The sequence below is a fragment of the Natator depressus genome, chromosome 4 (genome assembly GCF_965152275.1).
Source record: "Natator depressus isolate rNatDep1 chromosome 4, rNatDep2.hap1, whole genome shotgun sequence".
Taxonomy (NCBI): domain Eukaryota; kingdom Metazoa; phylum Chordata; order Testudines; family Cheloniidae; genus Natator; species Natator depressus.
Genome location: NC_134237.1, coordinates 84,071,711 through 84,099,160, shown reverse-complemented (window position 1 = coordinate 84,099,160; position 27,450 = coordinate 84,071,711). Strand labels below are relative to the sequence as shown.

Sequence of the window (27,450 nt, the reverse complement as noted above, 5' to 3'; positions counted from 1 at the left end):
GTCCTACTTATACAAAACTGTTCATACTTCTGACAGTTAACTTTGCAGGAACTACCTACTGCTATAATTGCAGAATAACCTACTGCTAATTGTGTACCAATTGTTATTCAACAATTGTGTACTTTTAAATGTGTTATATTTTGATTACTATCCATTTACCCATCTAATTTCAAGTATTTCTACTGGCATATGTACCTTTGCTACTAACTGAAGACTTGATAGTGTCCCTACCTGTAAGCAAGCCCTAGGAATGCCCAAAAAAACCCAAAACCAAAACAAACAAAAAAACCACCTTAAAAAAAATAGAAATCCCATATGTATTTTCATTAACTTTTGCAAACTAAACAAATTTAGTATGTCTGAAGATCCATCTGGAGAGATGGAACCATGTAACAAACAGCAACATACATTCCTTGAAAGGGTACGAAGTCAGTTACTGTATACAAGGAAAAGTAGACTTGATCATGCTGTGCATTTGAGAATTAAAAAAATTAAGCTCAGTACTTACCAGATTTGCTTTTTCTTTGTCTATTTGTTTTTGCTCTTCCAACTTTAACTTTTCATTTAAAGATTCATTTTCCCTTTTTAATTCATCAATTTTTTTCTAAAACAAAAACACAGTGTAAGAGTGAGGCCAGAAATTGGGTATGTCTCTTTCCAAAAACATCTCTCCCTCCTTGGTTTTGAAATTGTTGCAAAGTCTTGTGAATCACACCCCTAACAAACCTCTAATGATTCCTGTTTCTCTTTAAATGAATCTTCAAATGAATTCCTTTCCAATTCATTGGCATTCTTGAGCTCTGAAATAAATACCAGATTTGCAGATTGTTACAACACTGCATAATAAGTCAACCATATTTTAGAGAAGTCATAGTTAAAAGGTGATATATGCATTCATGGTCAATAGCAAGAATATTGAATAGAGCTAGTAATATTAATCTTCATTACTCTGGCTTGAAAACAGATGAGATGTCCAAGTGATTTGTCTTCTAGGCATTCATAGACTGGTCCCTCACATCTCTGGTACACTATACATAAGTTTGCTCACTAAAATATCAGCTTTGAAAGTACGTAGCTATATGCAATGAAAAGCTATTGGAATTGCATACACTGAGCACATTGTTAGCACTCAACTAAATATGCATGTCTGACAAACAAAAGAAGCAAAAGTTGTAATTAAAATATTTGTCTATGAGGAACTCCTAAAGGAATAGGCTCGTTATCTTTGCACCATTTTATACGTCTGTGAAATACTGTAGATTCTTTTGGCTTGTTCCTGTTTCCTTTACAGTCAATGGGAGTTTTATCACTGATTCCAATGTATATAAAATTGAGCCATTATAAAATGGGTAATTAAGAGATGAAACACATTTATTCTCTTTTAAGGACTAAGTTAAGGCTCAAAACTGCTTGGTATTGCAGGTTATCTTAAAGAATTTCCAAATACTGACCAGACATTCCCCCCCCCCCCCCCCCCACAGAAAAACTGAATTCCAGACATAGTTTCCGAGCTACTAGGGAGACTAATGCTCAGCCAAAGAGAGGCCTCTCCAGGTCAGAATGGGAACAACTGTGTCTTCACTGTATTTGGATTTTAAAGAAAGCCAATTTTATGGGGCTCCTTAGCACTTAGCAACAAAAACTAAAAAGAAAAGGAGTACTTGTGGCACCTTAGAGACTAACCAGTTTATTTGAGCATGAGCTTTCGTGAGCTACAGCTCACTTCATCGGATGCATAGCATATCGTGGAAACTGCAGAAGACATTATATACACACAGAGACCATGAAACAAAACTTCCTCCCACCCCACTGTCCTGCTGCTAACAGCTTATCTAAAGTGATCATCAAGTGATCATCAAGGAAGGCCATTTCCAGCACAAATCAAGGTTTTCTCACTCTTCCCCCCCCCCCCCACACACACACAGACACACATACAAACTCACTCTCCTGCTGATAGCAGCAGGAGAGTGAGTTTGTATGTGTGTCTGTGGGGGGGGGGGGGGGAAGAGTGAGAAAACCTTGATTTGTGCTGGAAATGGCCTTCCTTGATGATCACTTTAGATAAGCTGTTAGCAGCAGGACAGTGGGGTGGGAGGAAGTTTTGTTTCATGGTCTCTGTGTGTATATAATGTCTTCTGCAGTTTCCACGATATGCTATGCATCCGATGAAGTGAGCTGTAGCTCACGAAAGCTCATGCTCAAATAAACTGGTTAGTCTCTAAGGTGCCACAAGTACTCCTTTTCTTTTTTCTTTTTACGAATACAGACTAACACGGCTGTTACTCTGAAACCAACAAAAACTACAGAATGATTAAGTTACTGAACTTGAGATTTTGAAAGCAGCCTAGAAAACGTAGACGCCACTTTCATTAAAGAATTAGAAAATGTGTCTAAATCTTTTATACTGCTTTCAAATCTCACCCTAATTTTTAACTCAATGAGATTTATTTTACATACAGGAATAACTAAGACTATTGAGTCCCAAAATGAGAACTTCAGCTGATTAACAGTTTCAAAGGTTGTCTATCATCAGGAACAGTGGATATTGAATGAATATGTTGGCTCTCAAAAAATTAAAAATCATTTGACATTTCTTAACATGCAGCACTGTTAGAGAATTATCTGGTAGTGTATGTTCCACTTCATGAAGGAACACAAAACACTTGCCTGAAAGAGATGATTCATATTCCTTTTTCAGCTTATCTATTTTTTCTGCATGCCTGGTTTCGAGTTCTAACTTGAAGTTTTCATGCGTAATGTTTAAGTTGTCCACCTGCAAGATGATGGTAAGATTTAAAAAAAAAAAAATCTCCTATACAATTATGTAATCCTTAAAGCGGGGGGGGGGGGGGGGGAGAGAAAGTCACCTAATCCATTTCTGCCCCCTTTCACCAAGTAAACAAAACATGTCCTCCTAAGGGAACCTTCTTTAAACAAAGCCTAACTAAATCAATCTTGGAAGGTGCCATGAATGTGAAATAAACTGTCAGAGCAACAAAGTTCTGAAGCTAACAGGCCCCTCACTTAGAATATCTCCAACTTCAGTTCCCAAATCAAATCAAATCAAATCAAATCAAATCAGGTGATTGAACTAGAATGTCCCGGCTATTCCCAATTGTTGCAACAGCACATAAAATGGCGTATGTAGCACTAAGGGTATTTCTACAGTGCAAAAAAGTGTGTTCTTAATTTGGATTAAAAAATCAGGGAGGGCACAACTTTTTACTCAGGTTAGCAGCTCAAGTTAAACCTATAATAGAGCCTGGGGGTGAATTTGAGCTGCTAACCTGAGTTAAAAGCAGAGATAAATAGTCTAAGATAGCAAGAAGTAAACCATGAGCAGTGCTTTGTAGGTGGGAAAGACTTGACATTTGATCAAAGCAGTGAGGTGTTTAACAGGCTTAATACTTTCAAGGTGGCAAAGGTATCAAGTAGATCGGTTTTGCTGTATCTCAAAGCTTTAATCTTGAAATGACCATTAAGGCTCCAGAAGCCCAATACTGAATTTAACACATTTCTAGTTATCCTATGTATTTTAAGTACTTCTTTAATATTTAAGCATTGGAAAACATTTTAGAGACACATTTTGTTAACAAGATCAAGTTGAGTTTAATCTTAGATGAAGGTAAATCATCTAAGGGGTAACATTATTAGAATAAAAACATGCTTGTTTTGAGACTTCTTTACCATAGAAAGGAATGAATTATTGGTAAAGCACATTTGCTGCCTGTTAAATTGTACAAGATGAAACTTGATGTAGCTGGGTTACTAATATCTCAAAGAAAGCTTCAAAAGCCCCAGAGAACTCTTCTAATTCAAATACCACAGACCTGCTCTTGGAGTTGTGCTTTATATTTTTCAGCTTCTTCAATACAGATACTCTGTAGTTTCTCACACTCTCCAGTGTAAAATTGTTTAAGTCTTTCCTCCAGCTCTGTCAGATCATTTTGATGTTGCTGATTTAGCTTCTGCACAAACCCTTCATAAGCAGCTTGTAATTCATTCCTGTCTCTCTCCAATTTCTCACAGGCTGCAGAAGTGGTTACTGAAGATTTAAAAATGAAGAGTCAGTAATTTGACTTGTTAAATCCAATCATAATTTCAGAGCTTGTCTACATTATAGGTACTAAAGATAGCAGTGGAAATTCCACAGAGCAGGATTATGACACAAAATATAATTTACTTGTAAAAAGAGTGCCACCTCTAAGGCTGCCTAAAGAGGCAATCTGCTGTCTGTAAGAGTTCTTGGAAAGTATTACAGTGACAATTCAGTGCCTCTCAGGCTGAGGGTTAAGTTTAGAGTTAGATGGCAGTGTAGATGTAAGCTGTGTTGGTAAAACTTACGTTGCTCAGGGGTATGCATATTCCACACCCCCTGAGCAACGTAAGTTACACTGACGTAAGTGCTCATGTGCACAGTGCTACGTCAGTGGGAGAGCTTCTGCCGACAGAACTTCTGCAGCTCAGGGGGTTGGTTTTCTATGCCAGTGGGAGAGCTCTCTCCCATTGGCGTAGAGCCTCCTCACCACACATGCTACAGCAGTGTAGCTGTATCGGTACAGCTGCAATGCTGCAGCTCTGTAAGCATAGATGGGGCCTTAAGATCAGGAAAAAAAGGGGGGGAAGCACTTCATGTACAGTTAAAAAAATGACTGGTTCACAACAGAAAATTTATCAGTGACAGGTTTCTCACTACAGAGACTGGAGTGCCCTAATGAAGATTTTAATTGGATTTACCACTTCACTTAATTGGATCTTATTTCACTACTGGATTCCTCAAAGTAGTATGTCAGTTCAAACTTAGCTAATTACTTTTTCCAATGTATAAACTGAAGTCCTATGTCCCTAAAGATGAATACCTATTTAACATGTTAATTACACAGAGATAATAGACCAGAGAAAAGCGATTTCTCCACAATATCATCAAAATGCTAGTTGGACAAGCTTCTGCATACTGCCCTTCCAGTGTGCCCACTATTAGCCTTTTGTCCCCTCAGAAATCATTGGTAACTATGAATCATTTAAGATATATTTTCCAGCAGCTAATATGCAGTTTCCCAGCGACCCATGCATTACCACTATACCAAGCCTAGCAATGGGTGTGTAAACTATGTTTTCCAAGAAGAAATGAAACAGGAGTAAACTGAATTTAGAACATACGTTCTTGTGTACTTTCAAACAATGGAGTACTGAATTGCCAGTTATGCTCACTGTTACATGACTGCTTTAGCCAGTTAATCCAGGATTTTTGAAACTCATAGTATATTAAGCTACATTCTAAAGAATAGAGCAGAAATACAATAAGAATATTATGAGATAGTTGCAGGCAGCATGGAGAATGGAAAGCAATCTTTTAGAAATACAGAATGTTTCTTAATGTTTCCATTAATCCAGTTTAACAAAGAACTAAATTTCTTTCCTCCCTCTCCCCCCCCCATTTAAAAGATACTCTGAACGTCTGCTTTGCATTCAAGTATCTATACTTATTAATTCTACCACAGCAAATTTGTATATAAATGTTCACAACTCAGAGCAAAAGGGCACATACACCCCCCCCACACACACACACACTTTTCCATTGGTAGCATGACCAGCTGAACAAGCTCTGCCGTATAAACCGTCATCTGCATACAAGTAGCATGATTATAAGGGAAAATAAAGTAGTACATTTGAGTCATGGCAGCAGCGTATAGTCTGGATAGCGAAGGCTGACCACTGGATACCATTGGATAAGGTTTCATTTCCATGCAGTCTCAAGGCTTATTAAAGAAAATTAAAGGCTTATCTAAACTATTTAAACAGAGACCTGGCTAAAAGGATACTATAACCTTGGATTAGTTGGAGGCAAGAATTTTATCTCTTATTCTTTGGCTATGCCTCGATGCAAGGATGATGTCTGCTAAGGGGGTTCACTGCTGGGTTTTTAAGTGGCTTAGGAGCCCAATTCATGCCCTGCAGATTTTCCCACAGAAGTGACAGGTGTAATCTTGGGGGAGAGATAGTTGTTGGTGTTGACTGTTGTGCCCTTTCTGCGCACACACGCACGAAGAGAAATGGAAGTGATAGTGTATAGAAAGTATACTTGATTTAAATACCTTCCTTCCCCAAAAATTTGTGCTCTTGGCACAGTGTGTAACAGCAGCATGGGAGTTACAAGTTTTTGTACATGCATTATATGAAATGCTTGTCAGTGTCACAGCTTTGCTTGAACCATGTGAAATAAGTTGCAGTATGTTAGTCAGGATCCCAAAGTGTACTACTGGTCCAACTACTTCAGTATTCCAATCAGAATGCCTTGAGGTTCTGTAGCTGTCATATTGCTACATCTTTACAATTACCTTTCATTCATCAAGACCAAGGGAGGTTGAGTTACTGAATGATTAACACTTGCACTCTGGTTTTAGGCACTGTATCCATTTGGAATTCTGCAAGCAGGGGCAGTGAGTTATATGGGCCTGTGGTGCCCATGCTGCTGGCGGGGAGAGGGCTGGGGGGACTGTGGAGTCCTCTCTGGCCCCAGTCCCGGGGCAGCCTGCCTGCACCCCAAACTCCTCCTATCCAGCCCCACCCCAGCCAGAGCCCACACCCCACCCCTTTGCCTCTCCCTGAGCCCCCTCCTGCACCATGAACCTCTCATTGCTGGCCCCACCCCACAGCCCAGCCCTCTGCCTTAGTCCTGAGCCCCCTCCCACACCCCAAAACACTTATCCGAGCCCTTATCCCCCAACACCCCAACCGTCTGCCCCAGCCCTGAGCCCCCTCTCACACTCCAAACCCCTCAGCCCCACCCCATTAATTTTGTTATGTGCACCAATATGCAGGTGTGTGTGTGTGGTGAGGGGGGTGGACTTGGACCTGTTCTGGGCACCACCAAAAATTAATACAAACCTGCCACCCCTGTCTGCAAGTGAACTATGAGTGAAGCCACTGAAGCTTTGTTATGTAACAAACAATTGTGTAAAGTGAGTATTTACATAAATTAGCCCTATCTTCAAAAGACTTGAACAGTTTGCCAACTCCATTCATCTGCCTGGGAGGTTGCTGATCAGAATTCATTTTTAAACTGAGCTTTTCACCTTCAAACAGACATTGCCACACACTCAACTGAAGATGATCTCTGTGTAAGCTTGAAATCTTGTCTCTCTCACCAACAGAAGTTGGTCCACTAAAAGATACTACCTCATCCACCTTCTCTCTCTAATATCCTGGGACTGATATGGCTACAACACTGCATAATTGCCCCAAATGGACAAAAATTCCTGATTATTGCTTGTAACTGATCCTGATTTCATATGCTACTTTAGGAAGACAGTTGTCATTTAACAGCATTAGGGTTCTTTTAAATCTGTCTTTATTCCTCCTAAGTTACAATAGCCCCTTCCTTTGGAAATGCAAGTTAAACATTTGAATTTTTATCAATACCATGTCAGCTGAAAGCCACTGAATATATTTGCCTGGCATAGTTCTGTATTTTGAGGGAAGGGTAAGTAGTGATGGTTACTATCACTAAAACAATACAAAGGAGCAGGCAGAGAGCCAGCGGATAACATCACTGGTACAGCTACATGCAGAACTCTGATCTCTGTTTATAGCATGGTGGTGAGAGAGAGAGAGTTATGAAGCAGTCATCGCTAACATGGATTATTTAATTTGAGAGCATCATAGCAAAGTGTTTCAAATGATCCATTGTGTTGGTTCTTCCATTATTTGTAACACCTATCTCGTTTCATTATTTGAATGGTCCAGATTATTCATTTGTCTCTACTGTCTCTAGGTAAAGAAGCTGCCTTCACTTGCATATTAACAAAAGCATCCATACATTGCCTTGGGCACATAGCGTTTTAAACTGCCGCCTCAAGTATTTTGGACGATACATACTGTTTGATAAAACAGAGGAAGTCAAAGAAAGCCCCCAAACTTTTAGTGAATAGCCACATTAGTTCTTGTTCAGCCAGTTTGTAATTTGGATTTAAGAGAGGCTCGTAGTACTAGAATTCAGGATGTCTGACAAAAAGTAACCTTGAGATAATCCACAAATGTGCATTTGTGGAAGATGTTTGAATGAATGAGATGCATACCATAGAGATCCCACATAATGCAACTTCACTTTATTTCCAGTGTCTAAGGATGAACTGTTCTAATTTGTATAATAGAGTAGAAGCGTGTAGGTTTGTGGGCAGGAAGAAGGGGCAAGATAGGAATTTATTAGTCAGTAACAAGAAACATGACAGAAGATTACAAATCAATCTCTACCCCACACAGAGAGTTTCATGTGATTTGAGTTTAGGCACATGATGCATTTTCACTGCCACAGCTGGGAGAACAGTCGGGAACCTATTTGCCAACACTGCAGTGATTTAGAAACAAAATACCTATTTGCTATACGTACCTTTTGTGTTTGCTTTTTGCAAACCTTCATAGGAGTGAAGTTTTCTTTACATAGGGTTTGTGAAAAAAGTCTAGGATTTTGCTGGGTTCCTTACCAAAAATAAATTTAAGGCAGAAGCAGTGCAGCAGCCACCCTAAAATTGACATACCTGATAGAAGTGTTTGCTTCTGAGTGGGTAGAGACCTTAGCCCTGCAGCCCCTCTGAAAGGTAGGTAACAATGAGGATAGAGTGGGCACCTCAAAATATTGGGCTCTTCACAAGTATGAACTGGAGGCCTTGATAGAGGAAGCATTTACCAGGATGTAGAGCAGCCACCCCCAGAACAGCAGCAGGAGGAGGAGGGGACTGGGTGCTCTTTCCTTGAAGAACTCTAGGACTTTTTCTCTGCTCAAAGTGTGGTGAGGGAGGTAACGTGACCTTGGAAGAAGGGGACTCCCAGCAGCACAGCATGTAGCGCTTAGTGAAAACACTGTCTTTGCCAACAGGAGAGCTTAACCCATCAGCGCAGGCACTTCACCACCCTGAGAAGCAGTAGCTATATTGATGGGAGATGCCCTCCAGGTGACATAGCACCGTCTACACAGGGAGTTAGGTCAATCTGTCACACAGGGGCAGGGATTTTCCACACCTCTGAACTACGCAGTTATACTGACATAAGTTTGTAGAATAGACCAGGGCAGATACTGCCTGTTTTACTTGGATGAGAAAGGTGAAGGCTAGCCTCTCTCAGGCTACAATGTTTTCAGTCACAGTAATCCTTGACTGTTGTCTTGAGAGAATCAACAAAATGCCTTCTCCATTTTAGAGGAACAGAAGTACCATATGATCAAGGTGATCAACCAAGGTAATAATGCATTGAACAGTGCATATGAAACAGTGTTTCAAGCAGTCCACTGACTGAAATTTATCAAAAATTTAAAGCTAGTAAATTCTTAAAAATTTAAGTTGTTTGACAACAAGACAGGCAAGATTCGAATTGTCTGGGACTAGTTTGCACAGCCCTATTCCCTACCATGTTAAAACAAGATTAAAAAGCACAGAGTTCTTCAGAATATTATCTGGCAAAAGTAATAAGGGCACACTGTGAAAAAGAGCCAATTAATTCCCCAGCCTGACCTAGAAAAAATTCTTTATTAATTCAGACACTCTAGGAGAAAAGTTTGTTCAACTCAAATGTTTTGCCTATTCAAATGGTGTTTAAAGTTAGCTTTGAAGAATACATTTTCATTAACTGGAGGATGCTCTCTTTTGGTAGAATAAACTTCAGCATTAAAAATAAATAAATAAATGCCCATTTGAGCTTTTCCTACACTTCACAGCCCCTTACCAAGTACACTGCCTGAACAAGTGCATGCTTCACAATTGTCATGTTTCACTGCAGTTTCATTGTTCCTCTCCCCCCCCCCCCCCCAACACAAAGCACTTCCCACCACAGTTCCATACATCAACCATGCTAACACATTACATTCAATAAAAGATTGAACTATGCATGGTTACAAATCCACAGAGCACAGATGTAACCGTAGATAAATGCCACAAAACCCAGAGATGAAAGAAAGTGCTTTCCACTTATCCAATAAGTTAGTTCAATTTCATTTGTAACATTAAGGCAATTTTTTTTAAGCCTTGGAGACATAGCAGTTACTATAGGGAACACTATATTTAGCAACTATAAGGTAGTTTCAGATAGACAAATCTAATGTTTGCTGCCACTTAAGAATGCCAATCACTCTCCACAATTTTCCACACCCCACCCATTATTATAAGGGTACCCATTATTATACCCATTATTATATTATTATAACCCTGATACTTCAGTTGCCTAATATTTTCCCATTATAAAACAATCCTTGCAGCTTTTTTTTTTAAACAAACACTCATACCTCCATTGTTCACAGCAAGCTTTTCTTGCCCCTTACTTTCACACCACCCAGATCCAGTACACATCTCCAGCATTGTATCCTATCCCTCTCTCAGGCATTATGTGGAGAAGGAGTTTCCCACTTCCTGGAGGTCAAAGAGACAGGCTGAGCCAGGTTCCCTTCAGCCACCATCTTAATCTAGCACTCACACAAGTAGCTCATCTGCTCCACCTCTAGGATAACTGAGGGTCTGACTCTTGAATTTTTAAATGTTTGGGACTGGCAATACTGTAAAGTAAACAAACAATTTGGCTTTATTCATAACATCTTGTTTCCAAGAAGGGAGCTGGGAAGGAAGCATGAAGCTCAAGAGCATGAGGAGCCTCGTATTCTGTTTACTTATGGATGTTTCTGCCAGATTTTGGCAAGAATTGGTTCTGCTACACTTTCTCATGGCTGTATCCCATGGGGTGTAATAAGCTTTGGGATATGGCTACTGTTTTTGAACAGTGTTTCTCGATTAGTGGGTCATGGCTCTCGGGAGTCACAAAAGGCAACCAGGCAGGTCACAAGGCATTGAAAATATTATAATCTAAAGAAAATATTAGACCCCCTTTCCCCCCCACCATTTAAGGGTAAGCATTCTCTGCCAACTGCTCTCTAAACACATCCAAATTATATAAGCTTATTACGGATACTTCCCCCCCCCCCCCCCCTTTTATAGCAAATGTAAGGGAGATGTGAAAGTTTGCTTCATATAAGGTGTTGGCAACCTGAAAAGATTGAGAAATGCTATCTTGGAATATCAATCCCAAGGTTCCAACTAAGGATTACACACACTGAAGTGTTTTCAGGATGTTCCCTTTCCAAATGAATACTGCTTACTAGAGATGAAAAGTGAATTGGATAATCTGCAGCAGCCATTATGGATTTTACATTAAGAAGCTGTTCTGAAAGGCAATGACTCTTCTTCCTTACACAGAGATTCAATTCATGTTTTCAATGAAAATAATTCAAATAATAAATGCTTACAAAAGAATGTACTGGATCCCCACATTATAAAATCTAGTTTGCCCTCCATATATATCAGACCATAACAACTGAACTTATTCAGCTTTTGTGCCTAAGTCATAGATGTTTTCATGCAAGTATTTTTCAAGCCTCTCTTCTGGTCCCAGTAAGAGCCAATATAAGCACAGTTTTAAGTATATTAATTGATTGATTAATTAAGGACTAAAAGCTATCAATTTTATGATTTTGAAACCAAAAATCATTTTCTTCAAGAAATTATGGTCATTTACTGGTTTACTTTACTTAATTCCCATGAGAATCCACTATTGTGTCAGATTTATAGATGCTCAGAGAACTCCTTAACAGGCAGTAACCAAAAGCAAGACACTAGCATAGTGAATTAGGTACATCTTAATAGGTTTGTTAATGGAAATGAGAGGAAATTACAACAGCAAGTACTTAATATGAAATTAAATGTTTGTACATAATATTTAGTCGCTGTTTTGAAGTTTATTTTTACATTTAATGCTGAAATGCGTCTTACCTGAAGACGTCTTTCTACCTTCCTCTGACCCACACAAGTATGCTGGATCCAGATGTGCTCAATTTTTTTTTCCATTGGGTCAAAAAATCCTATAGCATAATTAATACTTTCTATGAATTTTAATTTTTTGCTCAAGCTGAGTGTGATGCTGTATATAAGAAAGGTAACCATCTATATCACTGTTACACAATTTCCATAAATTTATACAAAGCGTATCATGTAAGATGTCAATGGAAAAGTTAGGCTATCAAATATGATTATGCTGGCTAAATCAAAGTATCATCTTTGAATCTGAAATTATGAATATTGGCTATGTACTTGCATCTTGGAGCCATCAGGAATGTGCTATCTGCTGATTGATTCAGCAACAGCATGATGAAGCAATTCCCATAGACTGGCATACGAAGAAATTCCTATAAAAATAGACTCTAAAAAGTGAGAACTTTGGGGTTTGATTCTGCAAACCAACGTCCAGGAGCATCAGATGAACATCTGACAAGGCCCTGCTCCCTCCTCATGTCCAGGCCACCTGGCCAGTGGCTTGGCATGAGCAACTCTAAGGCTGGTAACTATGATAACAACCTTGCAGAACCTGTGTGTGTGTGTGTGTGTGTGTAAATATGAGATTGAATGGAATGTTATAGCTATAACTAACTGCTTACTATGATAACAACCTTGCAGAACCTGTGTGTGTGTGTGTGTATGAATGAATGTGTGAATAAATATGAGATTGAATGGAATGTTATAGCTGTAACTAACTGCTTACTATGATTCTTTCTGTATTCACAATAAATGTGGTATTTTGCCTTTTCCTCTTTAATAAGATCCTGCTGGTTTTTATTTTATTGGTATAACAATATGTGTGGGCATTGGGTAAGATCCGAGTTATATACTGACCTGGCTAGGTGGCTGGTCCCTTGAGATTAGAAGGATGCTATAACTGATGAAATTGGTTTTCAGTAACCACTCATCAAAAATTCTAGTGTCTGGGTGGTGAGCCAAGGGTTGGAATGCCCAAAAAGACTGCATTTTTAAGTTCTTGCTAACCACTGTGATTATACAGATGTTCACTTCTGTTACTGGCTTGGTATAGTCTAATGACAACAATCACCAGTTTGGGATGAGTCTGTCCTATTGCTCAGCAGTCTATCCTGAATTTGGCATCCTCAGCTGTGACTAACTGAGGCACGGTGACGCAAGCTTTTTTTTTTTTTTTTTTTAAAAACTACAGAACACCCTTTTAGTTTAATAAGCTAAAATTGTTTAAGCTACTTTTGTGGCTGCTGGTACACTGGCAGCAGAACATTAAAACCGATTACACGTTCTTGCTGCTCTTGGACCAGCTGAGATTAGTCATGTTGACCAAAATCATCTTGGCCCTCATACATGGGCAATTATGTTCAAAGAGCAGGTGTTGGAACACCTCATGCAAATAGAGAACCTCAAAGGAGGTCATATATTCTACTGTCTTCTACCCAAGGAATTACAATGGCAGTGGCAGTTGGTCAAGAGTGCATCAAGCATAATATAGGATGAAAAGAGGGAAAACTCAGTGGTCAGCTCCTGGCAAATTACAGACTGCAAAAATCTCTGTTAATTGAAACAGCTAATAAAGATGTTTAAGATCCCCTGGTAATGTCCATGTGTTACATGTGAGTTAATATAAAAAGAGCATTGAAATTAACACAGCGATCATCATTTCAGAAGTACCATTATGTACTTCGGTATCATATATAGGGCTTCGTGTGTCATGGAAGTCACGGACTCCGTGACTTTCCACGACCTCTGTGACTTCTGCTTTGGCTAGTACAGCTGACCCCAGGGCCACCCACAGCCAGCCACACCGGTGCTGCTGCAGCATCCCTGGGACCAGCTGCACCGGCCGCTGCTTGGGCGGCCCTGGGCAACTGGCCCCGGGGAGTGCCTGAGCAACAGCCGGTGCACCTGGCCCGGGGGACTGCCTGAGCAGCGGTCCTGGGGGCAGCCAGAGCAGCGGCGGGTGGGCAGGCCCCCCAATAGTTGGTGCCGCTGGCCCACACCCACCCCCCCAGAGCAGCACCCTTACCTCGCCAAGATTTAGTCAGGGGTATATAGTACAAGTCACGGTGAGGTCACTGGCTGCGAATTTTTGTTTATTGCCCGTGACCTGTCCATGACTTTTACTGAAAATACTGGTAACTAAATCATAGCCTTAATCATATACAATTAAAGTTGCTTAAAAGGATACATTGTTTAATTGAACATAGAGTTATTACATATACCTATATGCATTTTAACTTGATTTTATCAGAACACTCCTTGGTCTTAGTCCCTTCTTTTATTAAAAGGGGAAAGGACTAAAGTTAGTTAGGGGAAATAATTTTTTAAGAAGGGGAGCTACTGATGGGGGGGGGGTCATTTTTCACGAACAAAATAGTTTTTAAAAATGCCCTCATCTGACCAAGAAAGAATCCCACAAGTTGAAGATTTTGTGAATTCTGAAAGATCTTTGTGTTTAATTATAACATTTGTATATACTGTCACAAAACAGGCTCAGATTCTCAAACTTTAGTAGCGTAGAACCCATCTTAGGAGATATTGTGAATGGAAAGGAGGTGGTTCATGTGACAGTGAATGGGAGGGCTCCACAAGGTAATCACGTATCATATATAAAGACAAGTACAGCAATTAATTACATAGGAAAATAATTAATGTTCTTTTCATACAACGTAGCAACCGGCAGCAAAGGGAGCCAGCACCATATGTCCAAGCAGTTCTCTATGGACTGTTAAGTGCTTGGTGAACCACCAATTGACAAAATAAATGCTTTATTTATCTGCTACACTATTTTGCAGAACTTGATTAAAAGTTACTTTTGTATTTTAGGGCTTGTCTACACTGGCACTTTACAGCACTGCAACTTTCTCGCTCAGGGGTGCGAAAGAACACCCCCCCCCGAGTGCAGCAAATTGCAGTGCTGTAAAGCGCCAGTGTAAACAGTGCACCAGCACTGGGAACCACGCCCCAGTGCTAGTAGCTACGCCCCTCATGGAGGTGGTTCTTTTAGCATGCTGGGAGAGCACTCTGCCTCGACAACACAAGCCATGTTAAAGCACTGCCACCGCAGTGCTTTATATCTTTGCCAGGGTAGACTAGCCCTTAGGGTATGTCTACACTGCAATTAAAAGCCTGCGTCTGGCCCACGCCAGCTGACTTGGGCTCAAGGCTGCTGTTTAATTGCAGAATAGATGTCCAGGCTGGAGTCTGGGCTTTAAGACCCTGCGAGGAGGGAGGGTCCCAGAGCTTGGGCTGCAGCCGAAGTCAGAACATCTACACTGCAATTAAACAGTCCTGCAGCCTGAACCCCATGAGCCTAAGTCAGCCGGCACAGGCTACTCACATGTGTCTAATTGCAGTGTAGACATACCTTCAAAGGTTTGACTTTTCAGTTGATGGCCAAGTTTATCGAGTTACTATTTATAGCAATAACAAGTGCCTTTGCAAGGAGAATACCATTAATCTGAGTATCAAAACAGATTCACTAAATCCTTCACTAAAATAATGCCCTTTTTATCCCAACTTTAAAAGGTCCCTTGTTAAGACAAATCAGCAAATATGAATTCTAAGAGAACACAGTAAACTGCCATAGAGTAACTGTGAAGGACAAGATTTCTATTAAACACCTCTTACTGTGCAGGAAATATTCAAATAGTCCTCCACATCAGACACAAAGCGTTCCTGAGTTGCCATTTTCAAAGGGCCAATGATAATGTTGAGTCAGGTTTATCCCATGCTATTTTGGAGGAGTATTGCAGAGGAGGAGGTCTTACTCAGTTGCAGACAGAAAAGTAAGCAAAGATATATCTTTTGTATTTGCAGGAGAGCTGCATATTTCAAAGGCAAATTAACCCAAGTAAGATTCTTTATTTGTTATATCTTGTTCCAATATATGTTGTATTACAGGTGAAGAAAAGTTAGCTTGCACCCTTAGCTTGTGTACTGAAAAAAGAAAGAAAGAAAAGTGACGTGATAACTAGCTTAACATGACTAATCTGGGCCATTGGAATGAAGAGATCTATATTTTAAGTTTCAGTGTTTAGGCCTTCAGGCTGCGATTTTCAAAGGAGGCTGAGTTAGATACCCAAATTCCACTGAATTACTACTCCTCTGAAAATCCTAGTCTCAATCTCCATGCCCACTTCTCCAGAAACACATTTAACTGCTAAAATTGTATAAAAGGGGGGAAAAAAAGATATGTACAACAACCATCCCCTACATTAAAGCATGGAATAGTCCATCTACCAACACTGTAGTTAGGAAACATTGCCTCTTAGTATCATGAGTATCACCACCTGAATACCTTAATTAAACTGAAATTACCCTGGAAAAGAGATAAAGGACAATCTAGAATATAGCAGTTTGCTTAACAAGCTCAGCAGCCAGATTAATTTGGTATTGCAAGACAAGTAAACAGGCTAAAGATAAATTAAGTTTTAAAAAAGGAAATTTAAGGCTCAAAGTTTTGTTGAATGTATGCTGCAGGAGTTTTTAGTTGTTTGTGGAAGATGACAGCTGTCTAAGACAAGACAACACAAAGTTTACATACCACATTAAACTGCTATCCATCTGTTGGTTCCTCTTCTACACTGCCAAATTTAAGCGAGGCCCTCAAACCATGCAAATTTTAAAAATGTATTTGAGAATGTTTGTTTTCTTAGACCTGCGTGATGTACAGAGTCACTTTTTAATTCAGGAAGTTGCATTAAGGTATGCTTTGCTGAAAGTAAGATTTAGCCACTGTGATGTAGTATCCATCCTACACTGAAGTGGAAGGGGTTAAGGGAGGCCCCGGGGTCCTACCATATCATAGAATCATAGAATATCAGGGTTGGAAGGGACCCCAGAAGGTCATCTAGTCCAACCCCCTGCTCGAAGCAGGACCAATTCCCAGTTAAATCATCCCAGCCAGGCTATCCCCAGGAAGGAACAGTGGAGGCAAGTCCTCCAAGTGGCACAGTGAGGCTCCATGGAGTGCAGCCAATTAGAGAAGGGCTACAGGGAGCACCCAATCTGGGTCCAGCAGGCCCATATAACAGGAGCTGCAGGGCAGAGCAGGGGTGGTCGCTGCAGGGAGACCAAGGAGTGAGGACTGTGTTCCTAGTAGACTGCAGGAAGGTAGCACCTTGGACAGAAAAGCTGTTGGCAGGGGAGCAAGAGGGAGCTCCTGACTGGCTGCTGTGACTGGGTAGCTGAATGCCCTGAGGTAAGGGCGAAGAAGATGCTGGGGCTGTGGGAAAGCAGCTCAGGGAATTGTAGCAGCATTGAAAGAACGTAAAGAAGCACAACAGGAAGCTGCCATCTACAGGGTCCCTGGTCTGGGACCCAGAGAAATGGGTAGGCCCCACTCATCACTGAGGAAGTGGCTAGACTATTGTACAGTGATACCTCCGACACCTGGAATGGGGGAGAAACAGAGACCTAGCCAGAGGGCTGAGACACGAAGAGGACGCGGTGGTTCCTGAGGCTAAGAGAGTGGCTGCAGATGGCAAGTCAGAGCGACGGTGTGCAAACTGCAGACGGTGGCATTGGCCTTGAGCTAATCCTCAAAGTGACCAGGAGGCGGCGCCAGCCCAGCGGTGAGTGGTGCACTCCATGACAGGCATCTTCCAAAGGTAAGTGAATCAAACAGAGCTTGCAGTTCTCTGATACTTCATGGAAGTTAACACTTTGGATGTCACATGAAGACCAGGAGGAATAAGAGTAATGGAATGATGTCCCTAGTGTAGCACTCCCATAGTTGGTAGGGGGATGGAGTACTGAAGAAACAACATTTATGTGGGAAAGAATGTTTAACAATCCCGTACAACATTAGACATCAAGATGACTCATATCTGAAGTTTTCCAATCACCACCCATCTGTCATAAATATAAAGGGAAGGCTAACCACCTTTAAATCCCTCCTGGCCAGAGGAAAAACCCTTTCACCTGTAAAGGGTTAAGAAGCTAAAGACAACCTCGCTGGCACCTGACCAAAATGACCAATGAGGAGACAAGATACTTTCAAAGCTGGAGGGGGGGGTGGAGGGGAAACAAAAGGTTCTCTCTGTCGGTGTGTTGCTTTTGCCGGGACCAGAGCAGGAATGCAGGTCAGAACTCCTGTAAAGAGTTAGCAAGCAATCTAGTTAGATATGTGTTAGATTCTGTTTTGTTTACATGGCTGATAAAATAAGTTGTGCTGAATGGAATGTATATTCCTGTTTGTGTGTCTTTTTGTAACTTAAGGTTTTGCCTAGAGGGATTCTTTATGTTTTCAATCTGATTGCCCTGTAAGGTATTTACCATCCTGATTTTACAGAGGTGATGCTTTTACTTTTTCTTCAATTAAAATTCTTCTTTTAAGAACCTGATTGCTTTTTCATTGCTCTTAAGATCCAAGGGTTTGGGTCTGTGTTCACCTATGCAAACTGGTGAGGATTTTTATCAAGCCTTCCCCAGGAATGGGGGTGTAGGGCTTGGGGGGATTTTGGGGGGAAAGAAGTTTCCAAGTGGGCTCTTTCCCGGTTATATTTTGTTAGACGCTTGGTGGTGGCAGCAATAAAGTCCAGTTTGTACCTTGGGGAAGTTTTAACCTAAGCTGGTAAAAATAAGCTTACGGGGTTTTTCATGCAGGTCCCCTCACCTGTACCCTAGAGTTCATAGTGGGGAAGGAACGTTGACACCATCTAAAAGGAGTACTTGAGAATGGGATCTGAAGTCTGTCTTCCCAGCTAGAGACCGACCAGACTACTAGTAGTCATAGGGAGGCAGCTAGAGCCTATGGGGAGAGTCATCTGAGAAAGAGACAACTACATAAGGATCCTTTTTTTAAAAATGGTGATTGGGGAAAAAAAATACAGGTTAGTTTTGTCCTCCCAATCCACTTTTCCAAACTAGTTTTTACCATCCCTAATAAAGAGCTATGATGATTAAAGAAATTCTCTTAACCAGGTCAGTAGGCAAATGAATGTGACGGGGAAAGGAGGCTGAAAAGCTATGTGAATGGAAGGACACAGTGAGAGACTGTTTTTCTTTTCTATAAGTTTATCTGATAGTCTGTCTTAACATCTGATGTGTCATGTCAAGAGACTTGTTTGTATGAAGCTAAAACTCCAGTATTAAGAGTTTCTCAAGGGCTGGTCTACGCGACCAAGTTAGGTCAGCTTAACTACATCGCTCAGGACTGTGAAAAATTTCACACCCTGTGCAATGTAGTTAAACTGACCTAAGCTGCAGCGTAGACACAGATGAAGAATTCTTTTATCAACCCAGCTACCACCTCTCGGAGAGGTGGATTTACTACGGCGACAGATGAACCCCTTCTGTCGCTGTATTAAGCGGCTGTACCATAGCGGCACAGCTGCAGCTGTGTCACTGCAGTATTTCTAGTATAGACATAGCCTTATTTTGGGAATAGGGCTCTTTAGGGTTCATGAATCATAGAAGGGTAGGACTGGAAGGGACCTCAAGAGGACCATCCCTGACAGGTAAACATTGTCTAACCAGTTCTTAAAGATCTCCAGTGATGGAGGTTCCATAATCTCCCCAGGGTGGAAGAAATATATTTCCCTACTAAGCAGTAGGAAGGCTAAAGAGACATGTTGACAATTCTACATTGTACGAACCCATTAAAGTTTGCCATTTTATATTGAATTTCATGCAAAAGATGAAAAAGGAAATTTGAAGTTAAAATTTCTGGCATTTATTGGCCAAGATTGCACAGACCTTACACTCAATTCAAAGGCATCTCTCTGTCTTTGGCCACATCTGATCAATTTCAAAATTTCAGGGAAAATTCTAGGCTTCAATGGTTAGAGCCATGTTAAGTTTGGGGGAAATCAGAACAAAAAGGGTGGGGAAATGGGGGACACAGAGCCCCTCCCATCTAATTAACACAGACACAGCATCAAGCTCCTTTGCAATTGTCTATAGGTCAAACTGGTTGATGCACCCATTAACATCTTTGAGCATAACAATATTCCTGCTCATCCTCTCAGATGACACCCCAGATGGCACTCCCAGATAGAAAGAATAATGAACAGTAAGGACAAAATGCGGAATAGGGGCATGCACACAGGCCTTGGCATCGGGAGAATAGGGCATCCTGATATGGAGGCCCCCAGAACCTCTAGCATGAGCGAAAGGGTGGGGAAGTTGCAGGAAGTCTCTGAAAGAGGGGGACAGGAAGATGGCAAACAGGGAGCTGAAGGAATGCATGGAACCCCTGATGTGTGCAGTAAGCTCAGCAGACAAACTATGAAGAGAGCAACCCCTGTGTACTCTATTGCACCTTTGACTCTGCAGTGCCTAGCTGATGAAGTTGTGTGAAGAGTACCCTAAGGGCAGGTGTACACTTAAAACACCGTACCCAGGCAGCTGCACTGCTGTAGTGCTTTAGTGAAGATGCTCCAAGAGCACTCTCCTGTCGGCTTAGTTAATCCACTTACTGCCAACATAGCACTGTCCACTGGCAGTTGGGTTTGTATAAAACTATGTCACTCACGGGTGGGGATTACTCATTATAAAGCCCTGATCTACACTATAGAATTACTTCAGTATAACTAATAAAGGGCAGCAAAGAAAGCATTTGCTCAATTGTGTACAACACAAAACACCAAAGACACACTGTTGCAGAAAGCTTAATTACATTTTTTAAAACTGTAAGTTAGATATAAGCAGTTGTGACAGATGGGGAAACCATTTCCTGACAGTTAATGGTTGGGGAGAGTCAAAGGGCCAAGGAAAGCTAAGCTCTTAACTCAGATAGATGGTAGCTGCCAGCAAATGCCTAGCCTATCAGTCACAACTGGAAAATAAGCCTTCAGTTAATGCTGTTGCTGCAAGTAAGGAGAGCTATACACACAGTTAACTTTGACAGACTATTTACAACTTTAAGTCCTATTTTCATGGTGTTGGAAAGTAATGATGATGAAGTATCTGAGACTGACACACAGGTGATTTCTGTTTTCAGAATGCTATGGTTGTAGGTTATCACAATAAAATGTGCTGATACTGTGTAAGTATTAGCTTCATTTGCCTCAACTGCAGTTACATTTTCATTTCAAACACAAATATCTGAGCAAAATACCACTCTAAGATCAAGGCAAAACAAACGGACGTCACCATTAAACACAGTTAAATGCAGCTTCAAAGTTGGCAAAACTATCCCTTGCGCATTACAGTTCATTTTCAATATTATAGTTGTCCACGAAGATAAGTTCTCAAGGATTTAATCTCATGAGATTTATGGAATTTCCTTCTATTAATTTTATACTCATTTGCCCACAAACCAGTAAAGAGAAAATATAATAGATTTATATGGCACATTTTAGTTTTAATCAACTTTTGCCAGAAAGTGTCTGTAGAAACAATTTACAAATAATTTAGGTATCAAACAGGAATATGCATACTGTAAAACATCCTCCCTTCTTTGGAAAGTGAACCTTTTGGTCATCAGATACACGCTTCCTGAGGAGGCCCTACAGGCTTAGTCAGATCAGCGCCAGGAATTCAGTGAACCCGGGGTCATGCTGTCAAGACTCCAGAGTAATGCAGCGTTAAAGCATTTGAACAGAATTCAGACAGGGAATTAATGACTTCTGTTACAATACCATGACATCTGTCTTTACAAAACAACTCTTGCTGCATTTCCTTCCCTCCCCCCCTAAAATTGGGAAAATAGCTTCTTACCCAGCTCTCCTCTAAGGTTGAGGAATTCTTGAGATAGCTCTTTATGCTGTTTTAGTGCTTCCTCCCTCTGTAAAAAAAGAAGAAAAAAAAACACATTTGGTTACTAGTGTTTTGAATAGAACACCTTCCAATAATTAACTCACATTATCTGCAGGAAAACAAAAAGGCAAGAGTGAGAAGCCAAGAAATGAATCATTTAGGGTAACAGCTTTGCTGTTACAAACACACAGATGTTCCTTAGTTGTTATGGAAGTTATTCTTTAAACAGCCTCCCTAGTTTTCCCAAGTTAACAATCCAATTAAATCTTAGTTTGCAGCAATTAAATGATTGTATTTAGGATTTTTCCCCCCCTCATGGGTGTAACTGTATATTGACCCACAATGTTTCAACTAATGCATGCATAGGACACATGATGCATGCCTCTTTCAAACACAAACTTAAATATTTATGCTAAGATCTTGTCAGCATATGGACTTTGTGCTGAATGTAAACAAAGCTAAACTTTGCTAGAAGGTCAATCTTCTATGAAGGAAAGGTAAAGCCCACTTTTAAACTATTGCCATTTTTTCATTAATAGATTTTATACATTCAATGACAGCTAAAATACTCAGATTTAACTTCTAGCTTTACAAAAAACATTAGAATTGAAAGAAAATATATAAAAATATAGAAAGTGGTCTTGGCATTCAGGAAGACTAACTAGAGCTTTTTAAAGCAAGAATCAGCTTGTTATTCAACTTAAAAGCCAGGAAAAAAACCTGACTACCTCCTTTGCCCCTTATATTCTGCCCACAACTGAAAGACTGCCTAAAAACCTGAAACTAGCTGCTGCATAGAACAGAGTTTAAGAAGCAGATTCAAGAAGGACAATTCACAGCATACATAGCATAACTACATTAAAGGTATTTCACAGCTCAGTGTTCACTTCATGAACAGAATCCTCCAGACGCAACCACTGCTGTGGAGAGCATAATGTTGCAGAGATCATAAGATTCAGGCTTTCCAGTCAGGAATTGCTTGCTGCTGGAGCCATGTCACCTTCCCTGCAGTCAGCCACTGCCTAAATTCCCTGACAGTCTTCCAGAAAAGCACTATAAAACAAATACTAATTACCCTTGTTGCAGCACATTGAGAATAGAGGCACATTTTGCTGCTAGAGCAGCCCATTTTCCAGCTTCTGTATCTCCACTTCCCCCCTGCACATGTAACAGGGTATACAGGTGGTACTGGCAACACCACACACCAAACTGGTCTGGCTAGATACAAGACACTACTAGGAAGGGCTCCATTGGAGCTTGTCTCAGCCTTACTTCAAGCTTTGCAGGTTACCGTACTGCTTGTACTGCTCTCTCCCACCAGAGGCAGATATTGCAGCTTCTGCACTTGGCACAAGCAGTCAGTGATTACTTAAAGCCACAGCCCTTCATTTATGAAAAATGAGAAGCAGACATTAGACTGATCGATTGCCACTTACCCAAATATCAGCTGGTTCAGTAAAGGAAAATCTGACCTTCTCCATGGATAATGGAGTATATTTTTAGCTTTCTGAGCTAGATATACCAGGCTTTCACTTAATTTGTATACACAAAAAATAACTGACCTGAGACCTGAACTGGATAGAAAAAACAAAATTATGCACCAGTGAGAATGCAATGTAAACTCTAAGTTTAACATGATGATGAGTACCCAAACTTGCATTTCTAGTGACCCCATCACTTGCAACAAGCTTCACTGTGAACGTTGTCTCCTTTGCTCTCACCTGTACTATATTAGAAACATAATACAGTTGTACAAAACCATTCAGATTTTTTTTTTTGAGTTGCAACTACACAAACATCTATGGTAGTTAAATTCAAACATTAACACTGCCATACTTAAAGCCAAGGGGTGGGAAGTGCTCACAGAAAACCCCACCTTTAGAATACATTTATTTCTCCCATTTATTCCTACTGCAAATTAGTTTAGGACTCCTGATAAGAAACTCACTTATCAGATTACCTAATTAGAGGAGAATAAAGGAGGTGGCAAATATTCCTTCGAAATCTGAAGAGTGAGTGAAACTATGAGACATTGGTCTTAAAGACAATTAAAGCCCAAAGGAGTTAGATGTAGCCATTAGTTAGGTAGCCACTCATTTAGCATTAAGTGCAACATCTCAGCCATCTCCTAGTTTGATCACACAGCTGTAATGCCTAGTTTGTTCTTGAGTAAAGTGTGTTTTTCCAAAAATTGTCAACTCATACGGTGTAACATTTGGACTTTTCAAGCAAGTCCTTCACTGGCTTTGCGTCATATAAAGACCTACCTACACATTCTCTTCAGATGCATTTGCCTATATTATAACAATTTAATTACAATAAAAAAAGATTTAGCATATGAAGGTTAGAAGCTGCCTTAAAACACATCCTCTTTTGATGCAAATGGGAAAAAAAGTGAGGTTACTACATTGAGCCTAGAGGGAGAGGATAAAAGTATTGCTGATTAAGTCTGCTGCTCTTTAGTTTAAATCAATTGAAGGACACCTATACATGATCCTGAACTATAGGGCTGGCCCTAAATTTAGAGAGATTATGTACTGAGCAGACTGGCACAGCATATATCTATTGATATGTCCTGTCTTAAAGGCAAAAAAGGTGCAACTTTGTCATTTTAGCTCAATCAAGTTAGCTTAACTCAATTAACTGAAGACTCCTCTTAATGCTGGTTAAGACTCATGCTAATATATTCAAAGGCTTGTTAGAGGACCGGGTTGTAACCTCATATTAATAAGCATTAGGAGGGGTTTTCTAACTTGATTGAACAGAATTGAAAACCACATTTTCTCCAAATCAAGACTAAACCATAGCCATAGGTTGCTCTTTAAGGTATTAGAATTTCATACTTGTTCAAGGGAATTTACCAGGATGCAGTTTTTCCTCTGGAGAAGAGTGTGAGGAAAGGATGAATCATAGCACTGTAACATCAGTGCCCACTACAGATATACAGAACTGAATGAAACAGTGAATACTGCAGAGTTTTTATTATCTAAATAGATCTCACTGTAGTACTGTGTACATAGTTAAGTACTATTTACTATCATTTGTTGAACTCTGCAAACTAAGACTTAGTCTACCTTGTGTTTTGTTTCCCCTTTTCTGTTTAATTGTCTTGACACAGTTTTCCATAGCGACCTTCAGGATCCTTGTTCTCTTCTGAATTAAATTTATACTTGCATATATTTGTTCTGTGATTTTTTTTTCAATCTTTCAGTGTTTTTTTTCCCTCCTCCCTGCCTCCAATGTTACAAACTTCTCATTTGTAAAACTTCACTCCAATTCTTAGTTAATCTTCTTTAACCCTGCTTGGGTTACTACCCAATTCTTCTTTCCAGCTACTTTCTTCACCAATGTTCTTCCTTTTTACCTCCATAGGTCTCCTAGCTCTCTGGGTCCTTTTCTTGGTGTTACTTCCCTTTCCTCTCCCTTTACTGGTGCTATTTGACTCCTCATCTCCAACCTGGCAGTTTTTTTTTTCCCCCAGCTTCCCAAAGAGACTGAGGGTAGGTCTACACTTAAAACACTGCATTGGTGCATGGGCACTGATGCAGCTGTAGCACTTTAATGAAGATGCTCTAAGCTGAGGGGAGAGAGCTCTCCAATCAGCATATTAATCCATCTACCCAAGAGGTGGTAGCTATGTCGGTGGGAGAAGCTCCCGCCAACATAGCGCTGTCTACTCTGGGGGTTAGTTTGGTATAACTGTGTTGCTCAGGGGTGTGGATTTTTCACACCCAGGTGACAGAGTTCTTTCTATCAATATAGGTCTATAGTGTAGACCAGACATGAGCCCAGCCAGCTCTGAATACCTCTAATCAATGCTTTGCACCCTTTGCCTTTACATAACCTAGGATTATGTCTACACTGCAGAGCTGTGCTGGTAAAGCCTCTTAGTGTAGATGCAGCATACACCAACAGGAATTTTTCCTGTTTGGTGTAGGAACACCACCTCTCTGAGGCCTGGTCTACACTTAGGGTTGCCAAGTCTGACAAACTATTCCGGGAGATTTTTTTTTCTTTTCTTCCAACATGATTTAATATCTTTTTCAAAAATATCCTATTAAAATCTCCCGGATTGCTTTCAATAGTCACTGGGAGATTGATGCCAATTTCAGGCTTAGCAACCCTCTGTACACTAGGAAATTAGGTTGGTACAACTGTGTCACTCAGTGGTGTGAAAAATCCACACCTGAGTGATGTAGTTAAACCAAACTAACCCTGCGAGTAGACAGTGCTAGGTCAACAGGAGAATTTCCCCGTCAACCTAGCTACCGCTTCTCAGGGAGGTAGAGTACCTATGCCAAAGGGAGAACCCCGCCAGTTGGTGTAGGCAGTGTCTTCACTGAAGTGCTCCAGTGATGCAGCTGCACCACCATAGTGGTTTATGTGTAGGCAGACCCTAAATGATGTTAACTATACCAACAAGCGCACTCTGTCAGCAAAGCTACTCTACACTCAACATTTTTACTGGCATAGCTATGCCAGTATAAATTTTAAGTACAGACAAGGCCTGGGAATCAGCATTGGTCACAGGGAGAAGCAATTCCTGGACGGTTAGAGGCAGGAAACTCTTGTGACCACTGTGCCGTCTGAAAGGTGAGCAGAGCTGAAGTATGCTTCTGTCAGCAATGCCACAGGGCAAAGCAGCCAAGACTCTGCCTTCCCTCCAAGTTCTATGGGACTGATGGTGCTGAATGAAAGGGAGAGTGAGTGCTTCTAGGTCAGCCATGTGGGTAAGCAGCATTCTTCTTTGCTAACGGTGTTTCAGGGCAGGCTAGCCAAGGCCTGCGCTCCTCCTAGAATATCAGGTCCCCGCAAAGGGTGTTCTGTGTACCCATACTGCACTTCCAGGGTCCTAATCTGCCCAGGGTATGTCTGCTCTGGTTAGATAAGTTAGATTTTCAAAAGCACCTAATTGAGCTAGGCACCTAATTCCCATTGATTTTGAGTGGAAGTTGGGCACATAATTTGCTTGGGTACAAAACCCACCCTGTACTGTCCATTTGCTAAAAGCCAGCACTGGGTTTATAATTCAAACAGTGCTTAGTATAACGGTAAATTTGGGCTTTACCAGTTACCAACACATCCAAATTCAAGTAGCCTGTTTAAAATTCAATGCTGCTAACACTCACTGAATTGTTGCATGTCAGTTACACTGAAGACAAATAATTAGATTTTCCCATAGACAGATTTATGGAAAATGAAAATTTTAAGAATACAAGAGCAAAAAATTAAGTAGTACTACAGCCATGGTTGTTGAACTCTGCCAAAGCCTCTTCATGCATTTATCATCACTAGACCCACTGTAAAACACAATTTTTTAAAAAAATCTGTATATAAACTGAAAACAGACATATTGGCATTTAAAGACAATTTAAGTCAGATAATTGTCAGAGGTTTTCTGGTTCTTTAAAGAATTCCCTTGTTAGTTACAAAACCTTCAAGGACAACAAAGACACTAAACATTTGTTTCCAGATGTAAAAGAATCAGGGCTCCTCCTAGTTTCTTTCCAGGCTTTTGTAAAATCTGAATGCAATACTTAAAACGCAAGCTTATTAGGTAGCTACATTAAACAATAACTAGACTTACCACCTCTGTCATATAGCTTGGTATTAAATGTAATAGCTAGGTGCTGAGGGAACTGTAGTCCTAAACATACATGGAGTTCTATGAAATAAAACCAACTTGCAAGACTTGAAACTGAAATACGATAAAATACTAAAGAATATGAAGATGTGATGAAGTTTGAGTGGTCCAATCAAAACTATCATAGACATTTCATTTCAAGATTTATGCAGTATGACATTGTAGTACTTCAGGGTGGAGCACCAAAGTAGAAATAAACACATGCTTTGCAAGATTTTAATTTAAAATACGACTAGAAATTAATGCAGCAGCTTT

General features: G+C 40.4%; 1 protein-coding gene across 5 annotated transcripts in view; it reads right to left on the bottom strand.

Annotated features, from left to right (window-relative positions):
• The window catches only part of MTUS1 (microtubule associated scaffold protein 1), a 190,351-nt gene that overhangs the window by 12,719 nt on the left and 150,182 nt on the right, over positions 1-27,450 (bottom strand). For all 5 annotated transcript variants that reach the window (XM_074951328.1, XM_074951327.1, XM_074951326.1 and 2 more), the window contains 5 exons: positions 21,513-21,579; positions 3,831-4,045; positions 2,668-2,773; positions 727-800; positions 509-604 (listed from right to left, as the gene is read on the bottom strand). In XM_074951328.1, coding sequence (XP_074807429.1) covers positions 509-604; positions 727-800; positions 2,668-2,773; positions 3,831-4,045; positions 21,513-21,579 — 558 coding nt within the window. The remainder of the gene's footprint in view (positions 1-508; positions 605-726; positions 801-2,667; positions 2,774-3,830; positions 4,046-21,512; positions 21,580-27,450) is intronic.